Source organism: Lepidochelys olivacea, assembly GCF_965140295.1.
Source record: "Lepidochelys olivacea isolate rLepOli2 genome assembly, chromosome: 23".
In the NCBI taxonomy this organism is placed as follows: Eukaryota; Metazoa; Chordata; order Testudines; family Cheloniidae; genus Lepidochelys; species Lepidochelys olivacea.
Window position 1 is genome coordinate 12,654,207 of NC_140433.1, and position 19,536 is coordinate 12,673,742.

The 19,536-nt window shown below is 54.3% G+C and overlaps 1 protein-coding gene across 1 annotated transcript in view; it reads right to left on the reverse strand.

The window, feature by feature from the left end:
- The window catches only part of GRIN2D (glutamate ionotropic receptor NMDA type subunit 2D), a 26,286-nt gene extending 8,321 nt beyond the window's left edge, over positions 1–17,965 (reverse strand). The window contains exons 1-7 of the mRNA XM_084612531.1: positions 17,858–17,965; positions 5,331–5,761; positions 3,244–3,836; positions 2,529–2,643; positions 1,718–1,929; positions 1,151–1,319; positions 533–686 (exon numbers count right to left, since the gene is read on the reverse strand). Of these exons, the coding sequence (XP_084468657.1) occupies positions 533–686; positions 1,151–1,319; positions 1,718–1,929; positions 2,529–2,643; positions 3,244–3,836; positions 5,331–5,738 (1,651 nt within the window). The 5' untranslated portion in view covers positions 5,739–5,761; positions 17,858–17,965. The remainder of the gene's footprint in view (positions 1–532; positions 687–1,150; positions 1,320–1,717; positions 1,930–2,528; positions 2,644–3,243; positions 3,837–5,330; positions 5,762–17,857) is intronic.
- Between the last annotated feature and the right edge of the window lie 1,571 nt (positions 17,966–19,536).

Sequence of the window (19,536 nt, forward strand, 5' to 3'; positions counted from 1 at the left end):
TGGAGGAAAATTCCTTCCCGACCCCAAATATGGCGATCAGCTAAACCCTGAGCATATGGGCAAAATTCACCAGCCAGATACTACAGAAAATTCTTTCCTGGGTACTCAGATCCCACCCCATCTAATATCCCATCACAGGCCATTAGGTCTATTTACCATGAATATTTAAAGATCAATTAATTACCAAAATCATGTTATCCCATCATACCATCTCCTCCATAAACTTATTGAGTTTAAGCTTAAAGCCAGATAGATCTTTTGCCCTCACTGCTTCCCTTGAAAGGCTATTCCAAAACTTCACTCCTCTGATGGTTAGAAACCTTCGTCTAATTTCAAGTCTAAACTTCCCAATGACCTTCCTGGGTTCTCTCCCCAGCTCTGGATGGGGAGGGGCTCTAGTGGTTAGAGCAAGGTGGGGGCTGGGAGCTAGGACTCCTGGGTTCTATTCCCCGCAGCCGCCTTGCTGGCAGAGGCTGGGGCCAGAGTCCCCAGGAGCTCCCCACAATGCCCCCTGGTGGCAGCGGGCGCTGACCCAGGAAGGCGGAGGGCGAGACGGTCCCGTTGCTCCGCGAGACCATGACGCTGATGCCCGTCTCAACGAAGGGCACGGAGAAGTCGATGATCTCGGAGCGTTCCTCATTGATAGTCAGGGAGCCGATGGCCATGTCTGCACGCAGGTAAAACACCTGGGGGGAGACCGAGGGGGAGGAGTCAGCGAGGGGGCAGAGCCTTCAGAAGGACTTTCTCCCTTCCCCATGCAATGCTGGGCAGTCTTACCCAGTAACCCAGCTGTGCAGTTCAGGGGGGCTACGGTGGGACCCCAAAGTGAGCAGGGTATTTCTGGGAAGGATTTGAAGGGGGGGAATTAACCAGGTGAGATCTGGGCGGGGGGGTCTTTGAAAGAAACCCCCAACCTGCCCAGGGATTTCTGGAGGGAGGCAGAGAAATTGGGGATCCCCAAGAAGGGGAAAAGTGGCACCAACCTATGGAGGCTGGGAGCCAGGACTCCTGGGTTCTCCCCCAGCTCGGGGAGGGGAGTGGGATCTGGTGGTTAGCAGAAGTGGGGCTGGGAGCCAGGACTCCTGGGTTCTCTCCCTGGCTCAGGGAGGTGAGTGCAGTGCTGCAGTGGCTGGAGGCAGAGGTGTCTCACCTCTCCGATCATGCCGTTCCAGACCCCGTCAATCTTTTTGCCATGCTTGCCGTTGGTGACCAGGTAGAGGTCGTAGGTGAAGCCCACGGTCTTAGCCAGGCGCTTGAGAATGTCGATGCAGAACCCTTTGCAGCATTTCTTCTCGAAGAGCAGCGGGTCCATGGGGTGGCTGGGGGGGAGCAAAACAGAAATGGGGATGGACAGAGAACACAGCTCTGTGAGCAGGCACTGCTGCGGGGAAGCTCACAGCGCCGGGGGCACTGCCATGGGGAAGCTCAGAGCACTGGGTGGAACTCCTCGCCAGGGGCACTGCCACAGGGAAGCTCGCAGCGCTGGGTGGAGCTCCCTGCCAGGGGCACTGCCATGGGGAAGCTCGCAGCACTGGGTGGAACTCCTCCCTGGGGGCATGGCCACAGGGAAGCTTGCAGTGCTGGTGGCACTGCCATGGGGAAGCTCGCAGCACTGGACGGAGCTCCCCACCAGGGGCACTGCCACGGGGAAGCTCACAGCGCAGGGCGGAGCTCCCCGCCAGGGGCACTGCCGTGGGGAAGTTCGCAGTGTGGGTACCTGTCGGTGCGGTTTAGCTGGTTGCGGCAGGGCACCGAGTCCCGGATGCAGGTGCCGGTGGCCGGGTCGATGTTCTCGACGATGACGAAGGGCCGCTCCTCCAGCGTGGCCACCGTCAGGTGCTGGTCGTCATCCACCGGCTGCAGGAACTTGCCGTAGCGCGACCAGACCGGGTACTTCATGCGTAGGATCTGGTGCTCCCAGCTCCCTACCTGTGTGGGGATGGGGTGGGAGGGCTTCACTGCGGGGTGCCTGCCTGGGGCCTGAGCCCCGGTCCCACCAAATTCACCCAGCACCACTGGATACACCCCAGAGTCACCCTTGCCCCCCAAACCTTCCCCCCTAAACTCACTCCTTAAATTCCCCAACCCTGCCAGCCAAATCACCCCTACGCTCCCCAAACCTTCCCCCAAAATCACCCCAATCTCCATGAAACAGCCCCTCCAAACTCACCAACACCCCCCAAACCTGCCTCCCAAATTCACCCCAAAATCTTCCCCTAAAACTCACCCCAATCTCCCTGAACCTGCCCCTCCAAACTCACCCTGACTCCCCCGAAACCTGCGGATCAGACTCAGCCCCCACCCCAGACCAGGCTTGACCCCAAACCCACCTCCAAACCACTGGGCAGAAAGATGGAGGTTGGGAGACATTGTTAGTGGGAGGGGCAGAGAACTGGGGGCATGACATAGATATAGGGTGGAGCTCTGGTAAGGGGTGGGGCAGAGGGATAGGGCAGGGCTCCAGCAGGGGGTGGGGCAAGCCTTCGGCAGGGGGCTGGGCAGACAGGTGGGCAGGGTCAGGTACTCACCACCTCCCAAGTACGCTCCTTGTTCAGGGAGATGACGACCAGTGATGGGTTGATGAGGTAGCCGTCCTCGTTGAAGGAGAAATCCTTTTGCCCCCATGTGATGTTCATGAAATACCTGGCGGTGGGGAGAGAGTTAGGGGGGGACCCAGCACCCCCCAGCTCTGCTGGTGCCCCTCTGTCTTGTTGCCCCACTCAGCCAGGCAGTCCCCTGCCCTGGAGCCAGTGCCCCCTAGAAGGGAAAGGCCCCATGTTCCATTTCCTCTTCTACTCCAGTTTCCAGGGCATTGCAGGTTGTCATGGATCTGTCCCCTCCCCCGTTAGGTTGGTTATGTTGGTTTGGGTTGAGTGTGGTTGGACTGGGTTGGGGCGAATTGGATTGGCGTTGGGCTGGATTCTGCTGATGGGCAGATCTGCCCCAACCACACTCATCAGTACAGGTTGTGGATTTGCTCACCTCCCCTGTTGGGTTGGTTATATTGAGTTGGGTTTGACTGAGATGGATTGGTGTTGAGTTGGGTTGTAGGGGTGGGACTGGGTTAGTTGGGTTGGGATTACACTGATGGGCACCAGATTCCTGTAGATCTGCCCACCCATCCCTCTGAGTTGGTTCTGTTGGCTTGGGGCTGGGGTTGGGTTGAGTTGGGATTGCATTGATGGGCACCACATTCTCACAGCTCTCCATCCCCCACTCCGCCCCCCGCCTCCCTCAACTCACCGGTGGAGGTTCTCATGGATCTGGCTGAGGTTGGGTGACCGGCAGTCATTGTTGAACTCGGGAATGAAGCCGTAGTCCCTGGAGAGTGCCTCAGCGCCCTTGGCAATGATGGCCACCCCGTTCTGGACGCGGTGGTGCAGGTCGTCCCGCCAGCCGGCCGACAACACTGTGAAGAGGCCAACAGGCAGGTGCTCAGGCATGTAGTCAGTGCCACCCAGGTTGGTGCCCACCATGAACCAGATATAGCCAGGTCCAGTGAGGCCGGCATCCCGTGCTGCCTGGAAGATGCTCTCTGCCTCCTCGCGGGAGCAGTAGAGCAGGCGGATCTGGGCAGGGATCTCCCGCAGCTGGCGCTTGACCCGGGAGCCGTCAGGGTCATCAGTCAGGTTGAGAGTCAGGACGCCCCGGTGTTCCCAGCCGATGAAGCTGCTGTCGGTCAGCACCTCAATGTAATCCACAAAGTCCTCATATCCGGGGAAGAGCGTGGTGATGACAGCGAAGGCCGTCCAGTCGTACTCCTCCAGCACCTCGAACATCACCTGCAGCTGCTGCTCTGTCGATGAGCCTAGCTGCAGAAAGGTGGAGCCTTTCTCCTGGACAGGGAGAAAATGGGGAGGTCAGGGGGTGCTCCTCAATCCTGACCTGCAGCTCCTACCATCCCAGCCGTGGGCTTCCCCTTCCCAGCTCTGCCAATGCCCCTCAGTCCTGACCCGCAGCCTACTGCTAGCCTGGCCCTGGGCTGCTCCTCCTCCTGCAGCTCTGTTTATACATCTCAAATCTGAACAGCCTCTGTGCAATTCCACACTTGGGCTTCCACCTACCCCTCCACAGGTCTGCTGATGCCTCTCAATCCAAAGCTGACACATACACTTCCAATGGTGGGCACAGGGGCATGGAGCTGTGGGCTGAGATAATAGGCTGCACTGAGTTAGACTGAGTGTATAGGATTGGGCTGGGTTATGTTGATTGGTTTGGGTTGCATTGGGCTGGGCAGCTTGTGTTGGGTTGGGTCAGGAATGGATGTGTATGCTGTTTTCCATTATGTCGGGATGGGCTGAGTTATGTTGCGTTGGGTTTGTTGGGTTGGGTTAGGGGGGTTTTGTTGCATGCACTCGGTTGAGTTAGGGTTAGGTTGGAGTTGGGTTGAGTTGGAGATATGGGTGAGGTGTGTAGGGATGAGTGTGCAGGCAAATAGGCATTGGTGTGGGGCCTTGCAACCCCCTCCCCTTGATGGCTGAGCCCCTGTTGATACCAGTGTTGGGCATTGAGGTTTGGGTCGAGATGATGAGTCGAGCTGAGTTGCAGTTGGGTTGACTGTGAATGAACTGAGTAGGATTGAGGTTGGTTTGAGGTGGGGTTGGGATGGCTTGGGTGTGGTGAGGTCGGGCTGGAGTTCTGTGTGGTCTGGTTGGGTTGGGGTTGGAAGGGGTTGAATGTGGTTGGGTTGGAATGGGGTTTGGTTGGGTTGAGTGTGGTTGGTTTGGGTTGGTTTAGGGTTGAGTGAGGTCAGGTTGAGTTCAGTGTGGTTGGGTTGGGATGGGTTGGGTTGGGGTTGAGTGTGGTTGGGTTGAGTGTTGGGTTGAGTTGAGTTGAGTGTGGTTGGGATGGGTTGGGTTCAGTTGAGTGGGATGGGGATGGGTTGAGTTTGGTCGGGTTGGGATTGGTTGTGCTGGGGTTGGGTTAAGTATGATTCGGTTGAGGTTGAGTGTGGGCGGGTTGAGTTGACTGTGGTTGAGTTGGGGTTGGGTTGAGTGTGGTTGGGTTGGGGTTGAGTGTGGTCAGGCTGGGTTGGGGTTGTGTTCGGGTTCAGTTGAGTGGGATGGGGTTGAGTTGAGTGTGGTTGGGTTGGGATTGATTGCGTTGGGGTTGGGTTGAGTGTGGTTGGTTTGGGATGGGTTAGGTAGGGGTTGACTATCAGGTTGGGTTGGGGTTGGGGTTGAGTTGAGCGGGATTCCGGTTGGGTTGCGTGGTTTTGTGGGGTGAGTTGAGCATGGTTGGGTTGAGGTTGAGTTGGGCATATGGGTGGGGATTACAGGGATAAATGTGTCGCAAATAGGGGCAGGCTTGGAACCCAGTGACCCACTCACCTTGGGTGTGAGGACGATGGCCGAGCCCCCGTTGATGCCGATGATGGGCACCGAGGTCTGGGCTGAGATGAAGTCCAGGATCTGGGCCACGGCCTCAGTGCGTGTGTCGTCCTCGAAGACCACGCCGTGGATGCGCAGGGAGGAGAGAACGTCACACAGGCGTACGATGAGGCTGCGGGGGTTGGTGTCATTGAGCAGCACCGAGACGGGGTTCACCTCCATGGAGAAGTTGCGGAAGGCAGTGGGGGCGAAGCGGGCACTCTCAGGCGTGTAGGACGAGCCACTGAAGATGATGGCCACGTTGAGCGAGCGCGGCCCGTCTGGGCGCAGATCCAGGAAGGGGCTGGCGCAGGCCAGAGCCAGCACAAAGAGCATCCTAGCAGCGGGGGGGCCAGGGGACAGGCTCATCTCGCAGGGCCTCAGCACTTCCCCTGCATCGGAGGGGGTGATTCCAGGGGAGGGAGCAATGGAAGAGGGGAGGGGTCCGCAGGGGACAGGATAATGGGTGGGGGAGGGGGGAATCAGAGGGAAGGGGAGAGGGAGAAGGGAAGTAAGAGGGTGCATAAAAGGGGATGGGTTGGGAGGGAAGGATCGAGATAGAGGAGGGGAAAACAAGGAAGGAAAGACAGAGTTAGGCTCATGTGACTCTATACAGCATCCCCCACCCTGGGGCGCTGCCTCAAGGGGAAAGGCCCCGTGCCCCATTCCCGGCTCCCCAGAGCCAGCCAGTCCCTGCCTTGGGTGAAGATGGGAGCTGGCGCCCCCCAGAGGGGAAAGACCCTATGTCCCATTCGCTGCCCCTCTGAGCCAGCCAGTCCCTGCCCTGGGGCCAGATGGGAGCCGGCAGAAGGGGCCGGAGAATAGCCGGTTCCTGCTTGATGCCCATCTGCACCAGTCAGAGCCTCAGGCCCAGACACGCCCCCCCCCCCCCGGCCCCAAAAATGCAGGAGTTCGCTACCTGCCCGGCAGGATCCACAGCCCTGGGCACCAACACCAGGATTCACCCCCCAGTGCCCCCCAAGGAATCTGCCCCGTGTGGACTCCGTCCCTGTCCCCCCCAGTTACAAGCATTCCCAGCAGCACTATGCCAGCCTGCACTGGTCACCCCCCAAGAGATGCACCTGGTCTGGGTAAGGGCATGCGAAGTGCCCGCTGCCACACACACGCTTAGCACACTCAGGCTCTCCCACGAACATGCTCACATGCACACACACACACGTGTGCCCATGCCCACAGTGAACACACACAGCGTGTGCACACGCACTAAGTGACAGGGTTCAAAGCACACATTGGAGCCCAGGCTGGATGGGCCCCTGGATCTGAGCCACTGGAGCCCAGGCTGGATCTGATCCTTACACAGAGGGGCCGGGATACTGGGGTAGATGGGCCCGTGGCTCACCCCTGAGCCCAGTGGGAGCAGGCTGCTCTCTGCCTTGCCGGCTGAGCCAGGGCCTGCACTGATGGACGGGCTCCCAGCCTGGCAAGGGCCAGCCCAGCCCCACCCATTGGCCTGAGGGGAGCTGCAGGGAAAAAGACAGAGACAGGCCTTCCCCCGCACTTGGCCCCATTTCCCAAAGGCCCACCTGCTGCCCCTGCCACAATTCCACCCCTCCACATACACCCATGGCGTCCACCTCACTCAGGCTGGGAACCCGACAGCCCACCCCCACCCCAAGAAGCATCCACCTCAGGGGAGACACTGGGACGGGAGCCAGGACTCCTGGGTTCTATCCCTGAGTCTGGGAGGGACATGGGGACAAGTGATTAGTGGGGTGGCTGGAATCCAGGATTCCTGGTTTCTATTCCTGGGTTTGGGAGGGGAGAGGGGTCTAGTGATTGCTGGGGGGGCTGGGATCCAGAACTCCTGGGTTCTATCCCCAGGTCTGGGAGGGGAGAGGGGACCAGTGATTAGAGGTGGGGGGCTGGGATCCAGGATTCCTGGGTTCTATCCCTGGGTCTGGGAGGGAACGGGGGTCTAGTGATCTGAGTTGCTCCCTCTGTGTAAGGTCCAGTTCTATGGCTCTCTGATTCCTCGTGGGAGTGAGGACAGGTGGAGGAGGAAGGCAGAACCCAGGCATCCGGGGATCATTCTTGTCAGCAGCAGAATTGAGGGGAAATTATGTCGGCTCCTGAATATTTCATGTTCATCCCCAGCATGCACACTGTGTCCCCCACATCTCCCGGAAAAGCCCCAGTTCCTTTCTCACCCCCCTCCCTCCGGAGCCAGCCAATCACCCACCCTGGGGCCAGATGGGAGCCAGCACCCCCTGGAGGGGAGAGGCCCCATCTCCCATTCCCCCCATGTTGTCTGGTTAGCAGCATGTTCCTGCTGTCCCACAGCTGGCTCTGGGGGGCGGGAAGGCGCTAACATAAGGTGCTGATTAGCAGAGTAAACTGCCGGCCCTGATTATCCGCCTGGGAATAGAAACACTTTCACTGATTGCCAGCTCCGGAAATTACAGCTCGTAAAGGAAAACAGATTCCATAGATCCCAGGCTTAACCCCCCCAGTGACACCACTGTGCAGAGCCATGGGCCCATCTACCCCGGTATCCCGCCCTCTCCCTGCCATCGCCGACTGGAGCCATGAGCCCATCTACTGTGGTATCCTGCCCCTTCCCTTCCCTGCCCTCCGGATCAGACACATGGCTCACACACAAGTACACATGCATCTCCCCAAAGTGCTGGAAGATACACACCAAGCACGCCCCCCCCCCCCCCGTGAGAAATCTACACCTGAATCCCACCAGATACACACATCCCAAAGGGCTCTGACAGAAAAACACACACACACACACCCCCTAAGATACAGACACGCCAGCACACTCCCCTCCCAGAGCCGGGGAGAGAACCTGGCTCCCAGCCTCTCCCACTCTAGCCACTAGCCCCCACTACCCTCCCCTCGCCGGGGAGAGAACTCAGATGTCCTGGTTCCCAGCCCCCCAGCTCTAACCACTAGGCCCCACTCCCCTCCCCAAGCTGGGGAGAGAACCCAGGAGTCCGGCCAATCGAGCCAGCCAGCCAGTCCCGCTCCATGAGCCCTCATAATTCATCTGCCTCTGTGCTCTCTCACCCCCACTTCCCTCCGCTCTCCACCCCTTGCATCCCCCCTTGCCCCCCGCCCCTCTCCTGCGCCTGCTGGAACTGTATTGATTTCCTCTCCCCCCTGGGGCCGCGCTGGCCTCTCTCGCTTTCATTCTTCCCTGTCTCGCTTCATGTCTCAGCAGGAGGGAAACATGGAAACCTACACAGCCCTGGGGTGATGGGACATGCGGCCACCCACCCACAGCCCCTACTGCAGCCCTTCCCAGAGGGGCCACATCCCAGGGCCAGGCGAGCGGTCCCGGATACCCAGCCCCCGGGGCCACCCCAGGAGGGCCACGTCTCAGCATCTGACGAGGGGTCCCCGGATACCCAGCCCCCATGCCCCACCCCAGAGGGCCCACATCCCAGTGCCGCGCCAGAGGTGCCCAGATACCAGCCCCCGTGCCCCCCCCCAGAAGGGCCGCGTCCCGGTGCTGGGCCAGGGGTGTTGAGGACAGAGGCTGTGTCTTTTGTGCAGTAAGAGAGCAAAGAGACTTTTTCTGGTTGCTCTCTCTCTCTCTCCCCACTCCCCCTTTTCTGTATCTCGATCAAGGGGCTGGTCTTGCTCGCTGCAGCTGGTTCAGCTCGACCATGGTGGAACAGCTAATAGCCGGGCTCTCTGCTTCAACCAGGGCAGGGGAAATTTTCTCATAAATACCTATTAGAGGGTTATTCTGGGAACTAGAGCAGGGGGTGGGGTGGGGGGATTGTGCCAGAGAGCTGCAGAGGGGCGGTGGGGTGGGGAGAGGAAAACATGCAGACAGAGGCCTTGGCGAGATGGGAGAGACAGGTGGAGGGATGGACCAGAGAAGGGGACAGGTGGAGGCACTAAAAGAGGGACAGGCGGAAGGATGGACAGAGACAGGCAGAGGGACGGACAAGGGGACAAGCAGAGGGACAGACAAGGGGACAGAGAGAAGCATGAACAGAGACAGGTGGAGGGATGGACTGAGAGACAGAACGGGATGCAGACAGAGGGCCAGAGAAGGGGACAGCTGGAGGCACTAGAAGAGAGACAGGAGGAAGGATGGACAGAGACAGGTGGAGGGATGGACAACAGGACCAGTGGAGGGACAGACAGAGAGACAGGTGGAGCAATGGACAAGGGACAGGTGAAGAGATGGATGGAGGCTGCCTGTTGCTGAGGTGACTGCAGTGGTGGTGTTTGATGGTGAACAGATACAGTGCTATGTATGGGCTGTAGGATCAGTGTACTGCCTCCCACCTCTGGTCTGAAGTTGCTGTAGGTACAGCATGAAAGGGTACTTGGTGGGGGGGAGTAGTTCTAGTCTACACAGGTGTAGATACAGTGTGACTGTGTATTATAGGGATGTGTAGGTAATAGCCTGAAAATCTGAAGATGTATAAGTACAGTGAGAAAGTGGCTGTATGATGTTGTGTGGGTACAATGTGAAGATGGTAACTGTACTGCATGTGCGTTGCTGGAGCCTGCGAGTGTACTTGTATGGATGAATAACAACAGTGTAAAAATGTAGGTACAGTGTGACTGTGCACTGTTGCGGGTGCGAAGGCACAATCTGTGGGTTTACAGATACAGTCTGAAAATGTATTTAGTTTGGGGTGTAAGTACAGTATGAAGGGATGTAGGTGTCAGTCCAGTGTGAAACTATGTAGCTCCCACTTGAGAGTGCAAAGTTGTGTAGCTACATTATGCAAGTGTGTAGGTATAGCCTGAAAACACACATATAGGCTGTGTATCAGTAGAGTATTGTGTGTAGCTAGGGATGGTTGTCAGGACAGTGTGGAAAGGTGTGTAGGGATAGCATAAAGGAGTGTAGCTGCAGTGCGAAAGTGTGTAGGCACAGTCTGAGAGGGTATTTAGGAGGGTATGAAGCTCCAGCGTGAGGGTGTTTTTATGACAGTGTATAGGAACAGCATATTCATGAGAGTGTGGAGGTACAGTCTATACATTTGTGTGTCCTTCAGAGCATATGTAGTTACATTTCTCAAGATACTCTCTCTGCACACGAGTGTAACACTACTGGCAGAGTTGTGACATGCAGCGTACATTGGGTGGGATGTCGACTACATGCTGTACTGGCCGTGCGTGCAGATGCATTGTCATTTGCACACAGATTCTGCCCCTAGCTACTGGTGGCTCCTCCAACTGATGTCAACTGGCTGGAACATGCCAAAATCTCCTGAACTTTGCCATGTGAAATTCACACTACTCCCATGCGAAAGCAAGACGCTTGTGGGAAGGTCACCCCATGAGGAAGGGAATGGCTGTTGTGTTCTCTCCAGGTGACAGCCAAACTTGGACGTAATACAGCCGGCTGCGGGGTTCGGTATCCTGCCCCGGGACAGAAACTGCAAAGCCCTATTCAGGGCCCATAGTTCAAATATCAATGGGCTCGGATCCAACTGTGCATGTGTGACTACCTGTTGAGTGTGTGTGTGTGTGTGTGTGAGGGAGAGAGAGAGAGAGAGAGACTGCCTGTCTCTTTCTGGGCTTTGCATCTGACTGTGTGTGCGTTACCATCTGTCTCTGGCTTCTGGGTTTGGCTGTATATTGTGTGACTGCCGGTTGACTGTGTGAGACTGCCAGTCTCTGGGCACTGCGTCTGACTGTGTGTGTATGTCTGTCTGTTTCTGGACTCGGCTTGTGAGAGGGGTATATAGAGTCTGACTGCATGTGCACAAGTCCCTGGTGTCTCTTTTTGAGGGATGTGTGGGCTTCAGCTGTGACTGCGCCTGTCTCTGGGAATTTCCTTGCTGGGGGTTGGAGGACAAGGGCTGGCTCTGACTGTGCATCTGTGCCTGTCTCAGGGATTGGCTTGTGCCAGGATATGTGTGTGCTCTGACTGTGCATGAATGCCTGTTTCTGGGATCTCCTTGGAAGGGGGGGGTGCCTCCCCCCACACTAGCCCTGCCTGTGTCTCTCAGACATTGGGGTAGGGATGGCAGGGGGTTGGAGGACCCAGGAGTCCTGGCGTTTCAGAAGGGGAAGCTGAGGAGACCTCGGCATTGATAGGGACCCAGAAATCCAGGTGCCCCCGGCCAGGGGTGTTCTCTGAGGATAGGACCCAGGAGTCTGGGTGGGTGTCTGAGAAGAAGGGGGGTAACTTTGAGTAGGGGGAGGTCATAGGCTCCAGGAGTCTGGGGGCCCCAGAAAGGGGGTGAGCTCAGAGGCTGGGACTGGGGATTTGCTGGGATGGGGCATGGGGTGCTGCCCATTGGTGCAAAGGAAGAAAGTGTGACGCTGGCAGAGGAGGTGCCAGCTCAGGCCAAGGCCCCCAGGCCTCACTGAACACTGACAAATGTGTGGCTGGAAACCAGCCTGGCTCACCGGTGTGTTCCCAGCGGTAAAACAGGAGACAGATTTCCTAAGAAATGCTTGTAAATTGCTGCCGGCCTTAATCTCACTTATCACACCTGTGTTCCACCTTAACATATTTGTTCTGTAACTCTAAACCTGTTTGCTCTGAAACTGGGACACCCGCCCCCCCCCCCCCACAAGTCAGGAGAGAAATCCCAGTCCACTCCATGAGGCGTTGGCTCCTACCCAGCACAAGAAGGCCAGCAGACGCCAGACAAACCGTTGGGGGGGGGGACAAAAGACTTTGGTGAGGGAGCCCCCAATGCCCACGAAGCAGGGACGTCCCATCACAGCTCTGAACTCCGGGGGGGAGGGAATAAAAATCCCCGAGCAGAAGAAAACAGTGGGGCTGTGCTGCTCAGAGAGGGCCATATTTCTAAGCATAAGCAAGGGATCCCCAGGGTAACTGGCTTGGGTTATTCCTCAAGGAGAGACAGAGCTTGCACATCAGAGCAGCTACTGTCTTGGGCCCGAACACCAGGAGCGGGGGAACCTTCCTAAAGGAGGGTGGGCCACCGGTGCCTGAGCTGTGGCCCCGCCCCCTTCCCCTAAGGCCCCGCCCCATGCACCGCCCCTTCTCCCCAATGCCATGCCCCCTGCTCACTCCTGTCTGCCCCCTCGCCCCTGTCGCTCATCCTGATAAAAAGTGATGAGGCCAGGCCCCCCCGTTCCAGCACCCCTGCCTAGAACTGTACCTTGTGTGTGTGTGTGTGTGTTCACCTGCTTTAACCTTGTCGGTTTCTCTATTTCTTTCCCCTCGTGAATCAATCTTCAGTTAGTTTATTCCAGGATTCTCTACAGGCCTTGTGGTTGGTGTGAGATCTCGGGTGCAATTGACTTGGGGTAAATGACCGGGCCTTGGGGACTGGCAGTAACCTGAATATTGCTGCGAGTTTTGGCATAAGGGACCATCTATCGCAAGGGCGGGCTCACCTGGGCGGCAAGACAGACTGGTGCACCCAGCGGCACTGTTGGTGGCTCCGTGTTACGGCTGTGGTAGGGCCTGAGGCGTTCACACTGGGTATGGGGCTGGCACAATCGAATTATAACACTCACAACCAGTTTGGGGCCTGTGCCCTGTTTCTTGACAGTCAGCCCCGAGGTGCGTACACACGGCTGTGAACTGCTCCAGACTGTGTGACGGAAAGAAAGATGCCCCCAGGGGAAGGGGAGCAGAGATTCTGGGAGGGGAGTGGGGTGTAGAGTGGTTGAAGTGGGTGTGGGTTTCAGGACTCCTGGGTTCAAATCCCAGCTCCCTCTGTGACCTCAAGTGAGACCCTTCCCTTCTGTGTGCCACAGTTTCTCTCACTGCAGAACAGGGAGACTGCCAGCTCCCTGAAGGGACTGAGACATTTCTCCTTTCACCTCCAGACAGGTGGTGATTATTAAAATGACCAGCTGAGAAATCACTCCCATTTTGTCCTGCTGCCACCCATATCCTTCTTGCACCCTGTCCGGGTACACGCTCCTATAGCGACCAGTGATAGGGACTGCCCTGCCCCCACTGAGCCCCCAAGCTCTTGTGTAATGACTGCCATTCTATATGGACTGGCTACCTGACCCAATGCCAGGGACCCAACATAAACCTCTCTAGCATAGGGACTGGTCAATGGACCATTCTGATGGATTGCTCCACCCCCACAGAGCTCCCTGTCTCATAGAGACTGGTTGTATGAACCACTCCAGTGGACTGCTCCACACCCACAGAGACCCTGTCTCATAGAGCCTGGTTATATAGACTGTTCATACACACTGCTCTATCCAAGCCCTTGCATAGAGACTGCCTATCTGTACAGACCACCTACCCGATGCCAAATGCCCGACACTTACCCCTCTAGCATAGCAACTGGTTCAATGGACCACTCACATGGACTGATCCACCTCCATAGACACCCATCACACATAGATACTGGTTATATGGATTGTTCATACACAATGCTCCACCCCCCCACACCCCTTTTATAGAGACCAGTTATATGAACCATTCCACCCACACAAAGTCCACTTCTGCATAGACACTCGTTATATAGACTGCTCATACAGACTGCTCCATCCAAGTCCTTACACAGAGAATGCTTCTCCCTACACACTGGCTATCCAATGCCAGGTACCCAACACAAACCCCCCTAGCACAGAGACTAGTTATACGGACCACTTATATGAATTGCTTCACCCCCATCGAGCCCCCCCTTGTATAGAGATCAGTTATATAGACCACTCCACCCTCATGAAACCTCTCCGTTGCATAGAGGCTGGTTATATGGACCACTCATATGGACTGCTCGACCTGCACAGACCCCATCACTCATAGATACTGGTTATATGGACTGCTCATACAGACTACTCCATCTTCACAGTTCCCCCATGTATAGAGACCAGTTATATGTCTCCAGTTCCCCCATGTATAGAGACCAGTTATATATAGACCACTCCACCCTCACAAAGCCCCTCATTCGCATAGAGACTAGTTATATGGACTGCTCATAGAAACCACTTCTCCCTCACTGCACTCCCCTATAGTAGAGACCACTTATATGGACAACTTAATCTTGCTGGAACCCCTTCTAATATAAAGACTGCTTATATGGTACCGTTCAAGCCCCCCACAGTAGAGACCAGTTATATGGACCAGTTTCATCCAATCTATCTTGGAGATCCTCACAGGATCTCCTAAGGACAGGTTCCACCTTCTCCTACAAACAAGAGGCAGCTTACTTGCATGACAACTGCCTCTAAGGACTGGAGCGTGTATACAGCCCAGCATCTGGACCCAAAGGAAGCCCTGTTTTTCTGCCTCACCCATGCACTGTACCATGGGCTCGCTATGCTTCCTGCTGGGCTGCTTTCCAGCTCTGCTCTGGACAGGATATAGGCACCATTGGGGGTATATGGACCAGTCATGTATGGAAGAAGGTGGGTGAAATACCGAGAACTAAAATAGTGCCCATCTCACGAGGAACAGGTGGCAGGGACCGAGGGAATGCTGTGATCTTAGCTCCTCAAAGCGCCAGCCTCAGGGGTAGGGGGTAACGGCACTGGGGGCCATCTGCCCTTCAGAGAGGAGTTTTTGGAAAGGTGACCGGGATGCCCCGATTCCTGCACCGCCAGGGGTGCCAAATGCTCCTGGAAGAAAAAGGGATCAGCCCCAGAGAATGGGGACAAGACAGTCACATCGCTGGGGGGAAATGGAGCAAGAAAATGTATGGCTTGGGGGTGGGGGGATAGATAGATAGATAGATAGAAGGGGTGTGTGGTGATAGATAGATAGATAGATAGATAGATAGATAGATAGATAGATAGATAGATAGATAGATAGATAGATAGAAGGGGTGTGTGGTGATAGATAGATAGATAGATAGATAGATAGATAGATAGATAGATAGATAGATAGATAGATAGGGTGTGTGGTGATAGATAGATAGATAGATAGATAGATAGATAGATAGATAGATAGATAGATAGATAGATAGGGTGTGTGGTGATAGATAGATAGATAGATAGATAGATAGATAGATAGATAGATAGATAGATAGATAGGGTGTGTGGTGATAGATAGATAGATAGATAGATAGATAGATAGGGTGTGTGGTGATAGATAGATAGATAGATAGATAGATAGATAGATAGATAGATAGATAGATAGATAGATAGGGTGTGTGGTGATAGATAGATAGATAGATAGATAGATAGATAGATAGATAGATAGGGTGTGTGGTGATAGATAGATAGATAGATAGATAGATAGATAGATAGATAGATAGATAGATAGGGTGTGTGGTGATAGATAGATAGATAGATAGATAGATAGATAGATAGATAGATAGATAGATAGATAGATAGATAGATAGGGTGTGTGGTGATAGATAGATAGATAGATAGATAGATAGATAGATAGATAGATAGATAGATAGATAGATAGATAGGGTGTGTGGTGATAGATAGATAGATAGATAGATAGATAGATAGGGTGTGTGGTGATAGATAGATAGATAGATAGATAGATAGATAGATAGATAGGGTGTGTGGTGATAGATAGATAGATAGATAGATAGATAGATAGATAGATAGATAGGGTGTGTGGTGATAGATAGATAGATAGATAGATAGATAGATAGATAGATAGATAGATAGATAGATAGATAGATAGGGTGTGTGGTGATAGATAGATAGATAGATAGATAGATAGATAGATAGATAGATAGATAGATAGGGTGTGTGGTGATAGATAGATAGATAGATAGATAGATAGATAGATAGATAGATAGATAGATAGATAGATAGATAGATAGGGTGTGTGGTGATAGATAGATAGATAGATAGATAGATAGATAGATAGATAGGGTGTGTGGTGATAGATAGATAGATAGATAGGGTGTGTGGTGATAGATAGATAGATAGATAGGGTGTGTGGTGATAGATAGATAGATAGATAGATAGATAGATAGATAGATAGATAGATAGATAGATAGATAGGGTGTGTGGTGATAGATAGATAGATAGATAGATAGATAGATAGATAGATAGATAGATAGGGTGTGTGGTGATAGATAGATAGATAGATAGATAGATAGATAGGGTGTGTGGTGATAGATAGATAGATAGATAGGGTGTGTGGTGATAGATAGATAGATAGATAGGGTGTGTGGTGATAGATAGATAGATAGATAGATAGATAGATAGATAGATAGATAGATAGATAGATAGGGTGTGTGGTGATAGATAGATAGATAGATAGATAGATAGATAGATAGATAGATAGATAGATAGATAGGGTGTGTGGTGATAGATAGATAGATAGATAGATAGATAGATAGATAGATAGATAGATAGATAGATAGATAGATAGGGTGTGTGGTGATAGATAGATAGATAGATAGATAGATAGATAGATAGATAGATAGATAGATAGGGTGTGTGGTGATAGATAGATAGATAGATAGATAGGGTGTGTGGTGATAGATAGATAGATAGATAGATAGATAGATAGATAGATAGGGTGTGTGGTGATAGATAGATAGATAGATAGATAGATAGATAGATAGATAGATAGATAGGGTGTGTGGTGATAGATAGATAGATAGATAGATAGATAGATAGATAGATAGATAGATAGATAGATAGATAGGGTGTGTGGTGATAGATAGATAGATAGATAGATAGATAGATAGATAGATAGATAGATAGATAGATAGATAGATAGATAGATAGATAGATAGGGTGTGTGGTGATAGATAGATAGATAGATAGATAGATAGGGTGTGTGGTGATAGATAGATAGATAGATAGATAGATAGGGTGTGTGGTGATAGATAGATAGATAGATAGATAGATAGATAGATAGATAGATAGATAGATAGATAGATAGGGTGTGTGGTGATAGATAGATAGATAGATAGATAGATAGATAGATAGATAGATAGATAGATAGATAGATAGATAGATAGGGTGGATGGGGATTGATAGATGGGGTGGATGGGGTGGAGTGTCTGGGGCTGGATAAATAGATATTGAAAGAGAAATTCTCTGTGCTGCTTGACAGCCAAATGATCTCTGCACAGCCACAAGGCACTCACACAGCCCAGCAATGCACAATCCGTCTGTGCCTATTGCACCTGCACAATAACCTCTGTGTGTGTGTCAGGGTGTCTGAGTGTGTGTCTGTCTGTTTGGGCTAGGGTGTCTATTTGTATGTCTGAGTGTGCGTCAGGGTGTCTGTCAGGGTGTGTGTGTGCCGATATGTGTCTGTGTATCAGAGTGTTTGTGTCTGTCTCAGGGTCAGGGTATCTGTGTGCCTCTGTGTGTCAGGGTGTCTGTGTGTGTGTATCAGGGTGGTTCTGTGTGTGTCAGGGTGTGTGTGTCAGGGTGTCTGTGTTTGTGTCAGGGTCAGTGTGTGTCAGGGTGTCTGTGTGTGTATCAGGGTGGTTCTGTGTGTGTCAGGGTCAGGGTGCCTGTGTTTGTGTCAAGGTGTGTGTGTGTGTCAGGGTCAGTGTGCGCCAGGGTGTCTGTGTGTGTGTCAGGGTGGTTTTGTGTGTTTGGCAGGGAGTCTGTCTGGGGGTGTGAGGGTGTCTCAGCCCTAGCCCAGGAGGAAGGGGGAAGCCTCTTACCTTTTCATGACACCTCCGTTGCATAGCAGGGCGGGGAGCTCAGAACCTCTGCAGCAGAGCCGGAGCCGGGCAAAATCCGGAGCGACACCGGCTCCGCAACCCGGGCAGCGGCGGGTTCCTGCCCCCTCCCCGCTTTGTCCTGCCTGGAGAAAACCCAGGCTAAGCCCCCCCGTGGGGAAAGCTCCCAAGAGGCGACATCGTCCCCCCCGTCCCCCCCCACCCCCGGTCTGTCCCTCCTCAAGGTTGCAGCAGCCCCAGCTCCGCCGCCCGGCAGCCGCTACACATGTTGCATCCGAAGTTAGCGCGATGCCAAACGCGTCTGCTTCGGCTCCCGGAGCCCACTCCCCCGCCGCCCCAGCTTCTCCGGCAGGGGGGTCGGAGGGGGCCCCCCCTCTCCTCTCCTCTCCTCCTCCCAGAATGGCCGATCCGCCGGCCCGTGTCTCCTCCCTGCTCGCCCAGACTCCGCTCGGCTGGTTTTTCCCCCCTTCCCCTCGGGTCACCTTTCTCCGTGCGCCCGGGGAGCGCGCAGTGGGGACCGGGGAGGGGGGGGGAGCGGGGGGTTTGACTCCTCTAACGCAGAGCTACACCCGCCCCGGCTGGCTGGCGCGCGCACCCCCCCCCCCCGCACACACACACACACACCCGCCTGGGACACACACTCACACACACAAGGCGCCAGGGTCATTAACATTCACAGCCCATCGCCGCCCAGCCAGGCGGGCGCAGGTTGGAGCCGGGCGCTGCGGGCCGTGGCTGCCTGAAGCGGAGGGGGGGCCCCAAGCCAGCCACCCCCGGAGGAAGGGGGGTGTGGGGAGACAGGGATCACCCCTAAAGTGAAAAGGGAGGGGGCTGTGAAGAGAGAGGGATGGAGCCCAGTGGGAGGGGAGAGCTTGGAGCAGGAAGGGGGGGGTGGATGGGGGAAGAGATAGATACCCCTTTGCTCCCCCGGGCTCCCCCAAATCTCAACCCACCCAGCCCTGCTGTCTGGGGTCCCGTCCCCCCCCCCCATCAGAGCAAGGCAATGAGAGAAGGTAAGCAGGTGAGGGGCAGGGGTTGTCCAAAGGGTGTATGTAGCAGAGGGGTGTGTGGGTGTGCAAGGGGTGTATGCACAGAGGGGTGTGTGAGGGTGTATGTGTCAGAGGTGTGTGTGTGTGCATGTAATAGAGGGGTGTGTGTGTGTAGCAGAGGAGGGTGCAAGTAGGTGTGTGCAAGGGATGTATGTCTCAGAGGGGTGTGTGAGGGTGTATGTGTGTGTGCAAGGGTGTATGTCTCAGAGGGGTGTGTGAGGGTGTATGTGTGCGTGCAAGGGTGTATGTAACACTGGGGTGTGCGAGGGTGTATGTGTCAGAGGGGTGTGTCTGCATGTGTGTGTATGTAGTAGAGGTGTGTGTGTGTTGCAGAGGAGGGTGTGCAAGGGATTTATGTCTCAGAGGGGTGTGTGAGGGTGTATGTGTGTGTGCAAGGGATGTATGTAACACTGGGGTGTGTGAGGATGTATGTGTGTGTGCAAGGGATGTATGTCTCAGAGGGGTGTGTGAGGGTGTATGTGTGTGTGCAAGGGATGTATGTAACACTGGGGTGTGTGAGGGTGTATGTGTCAGAGGGGTGTGTCTGCATGTGTGTGTATGTAGTAGAGGTGTGTGTGTGTGTGTTGCAGAGGAGGGTGTGCAAGGGATGTA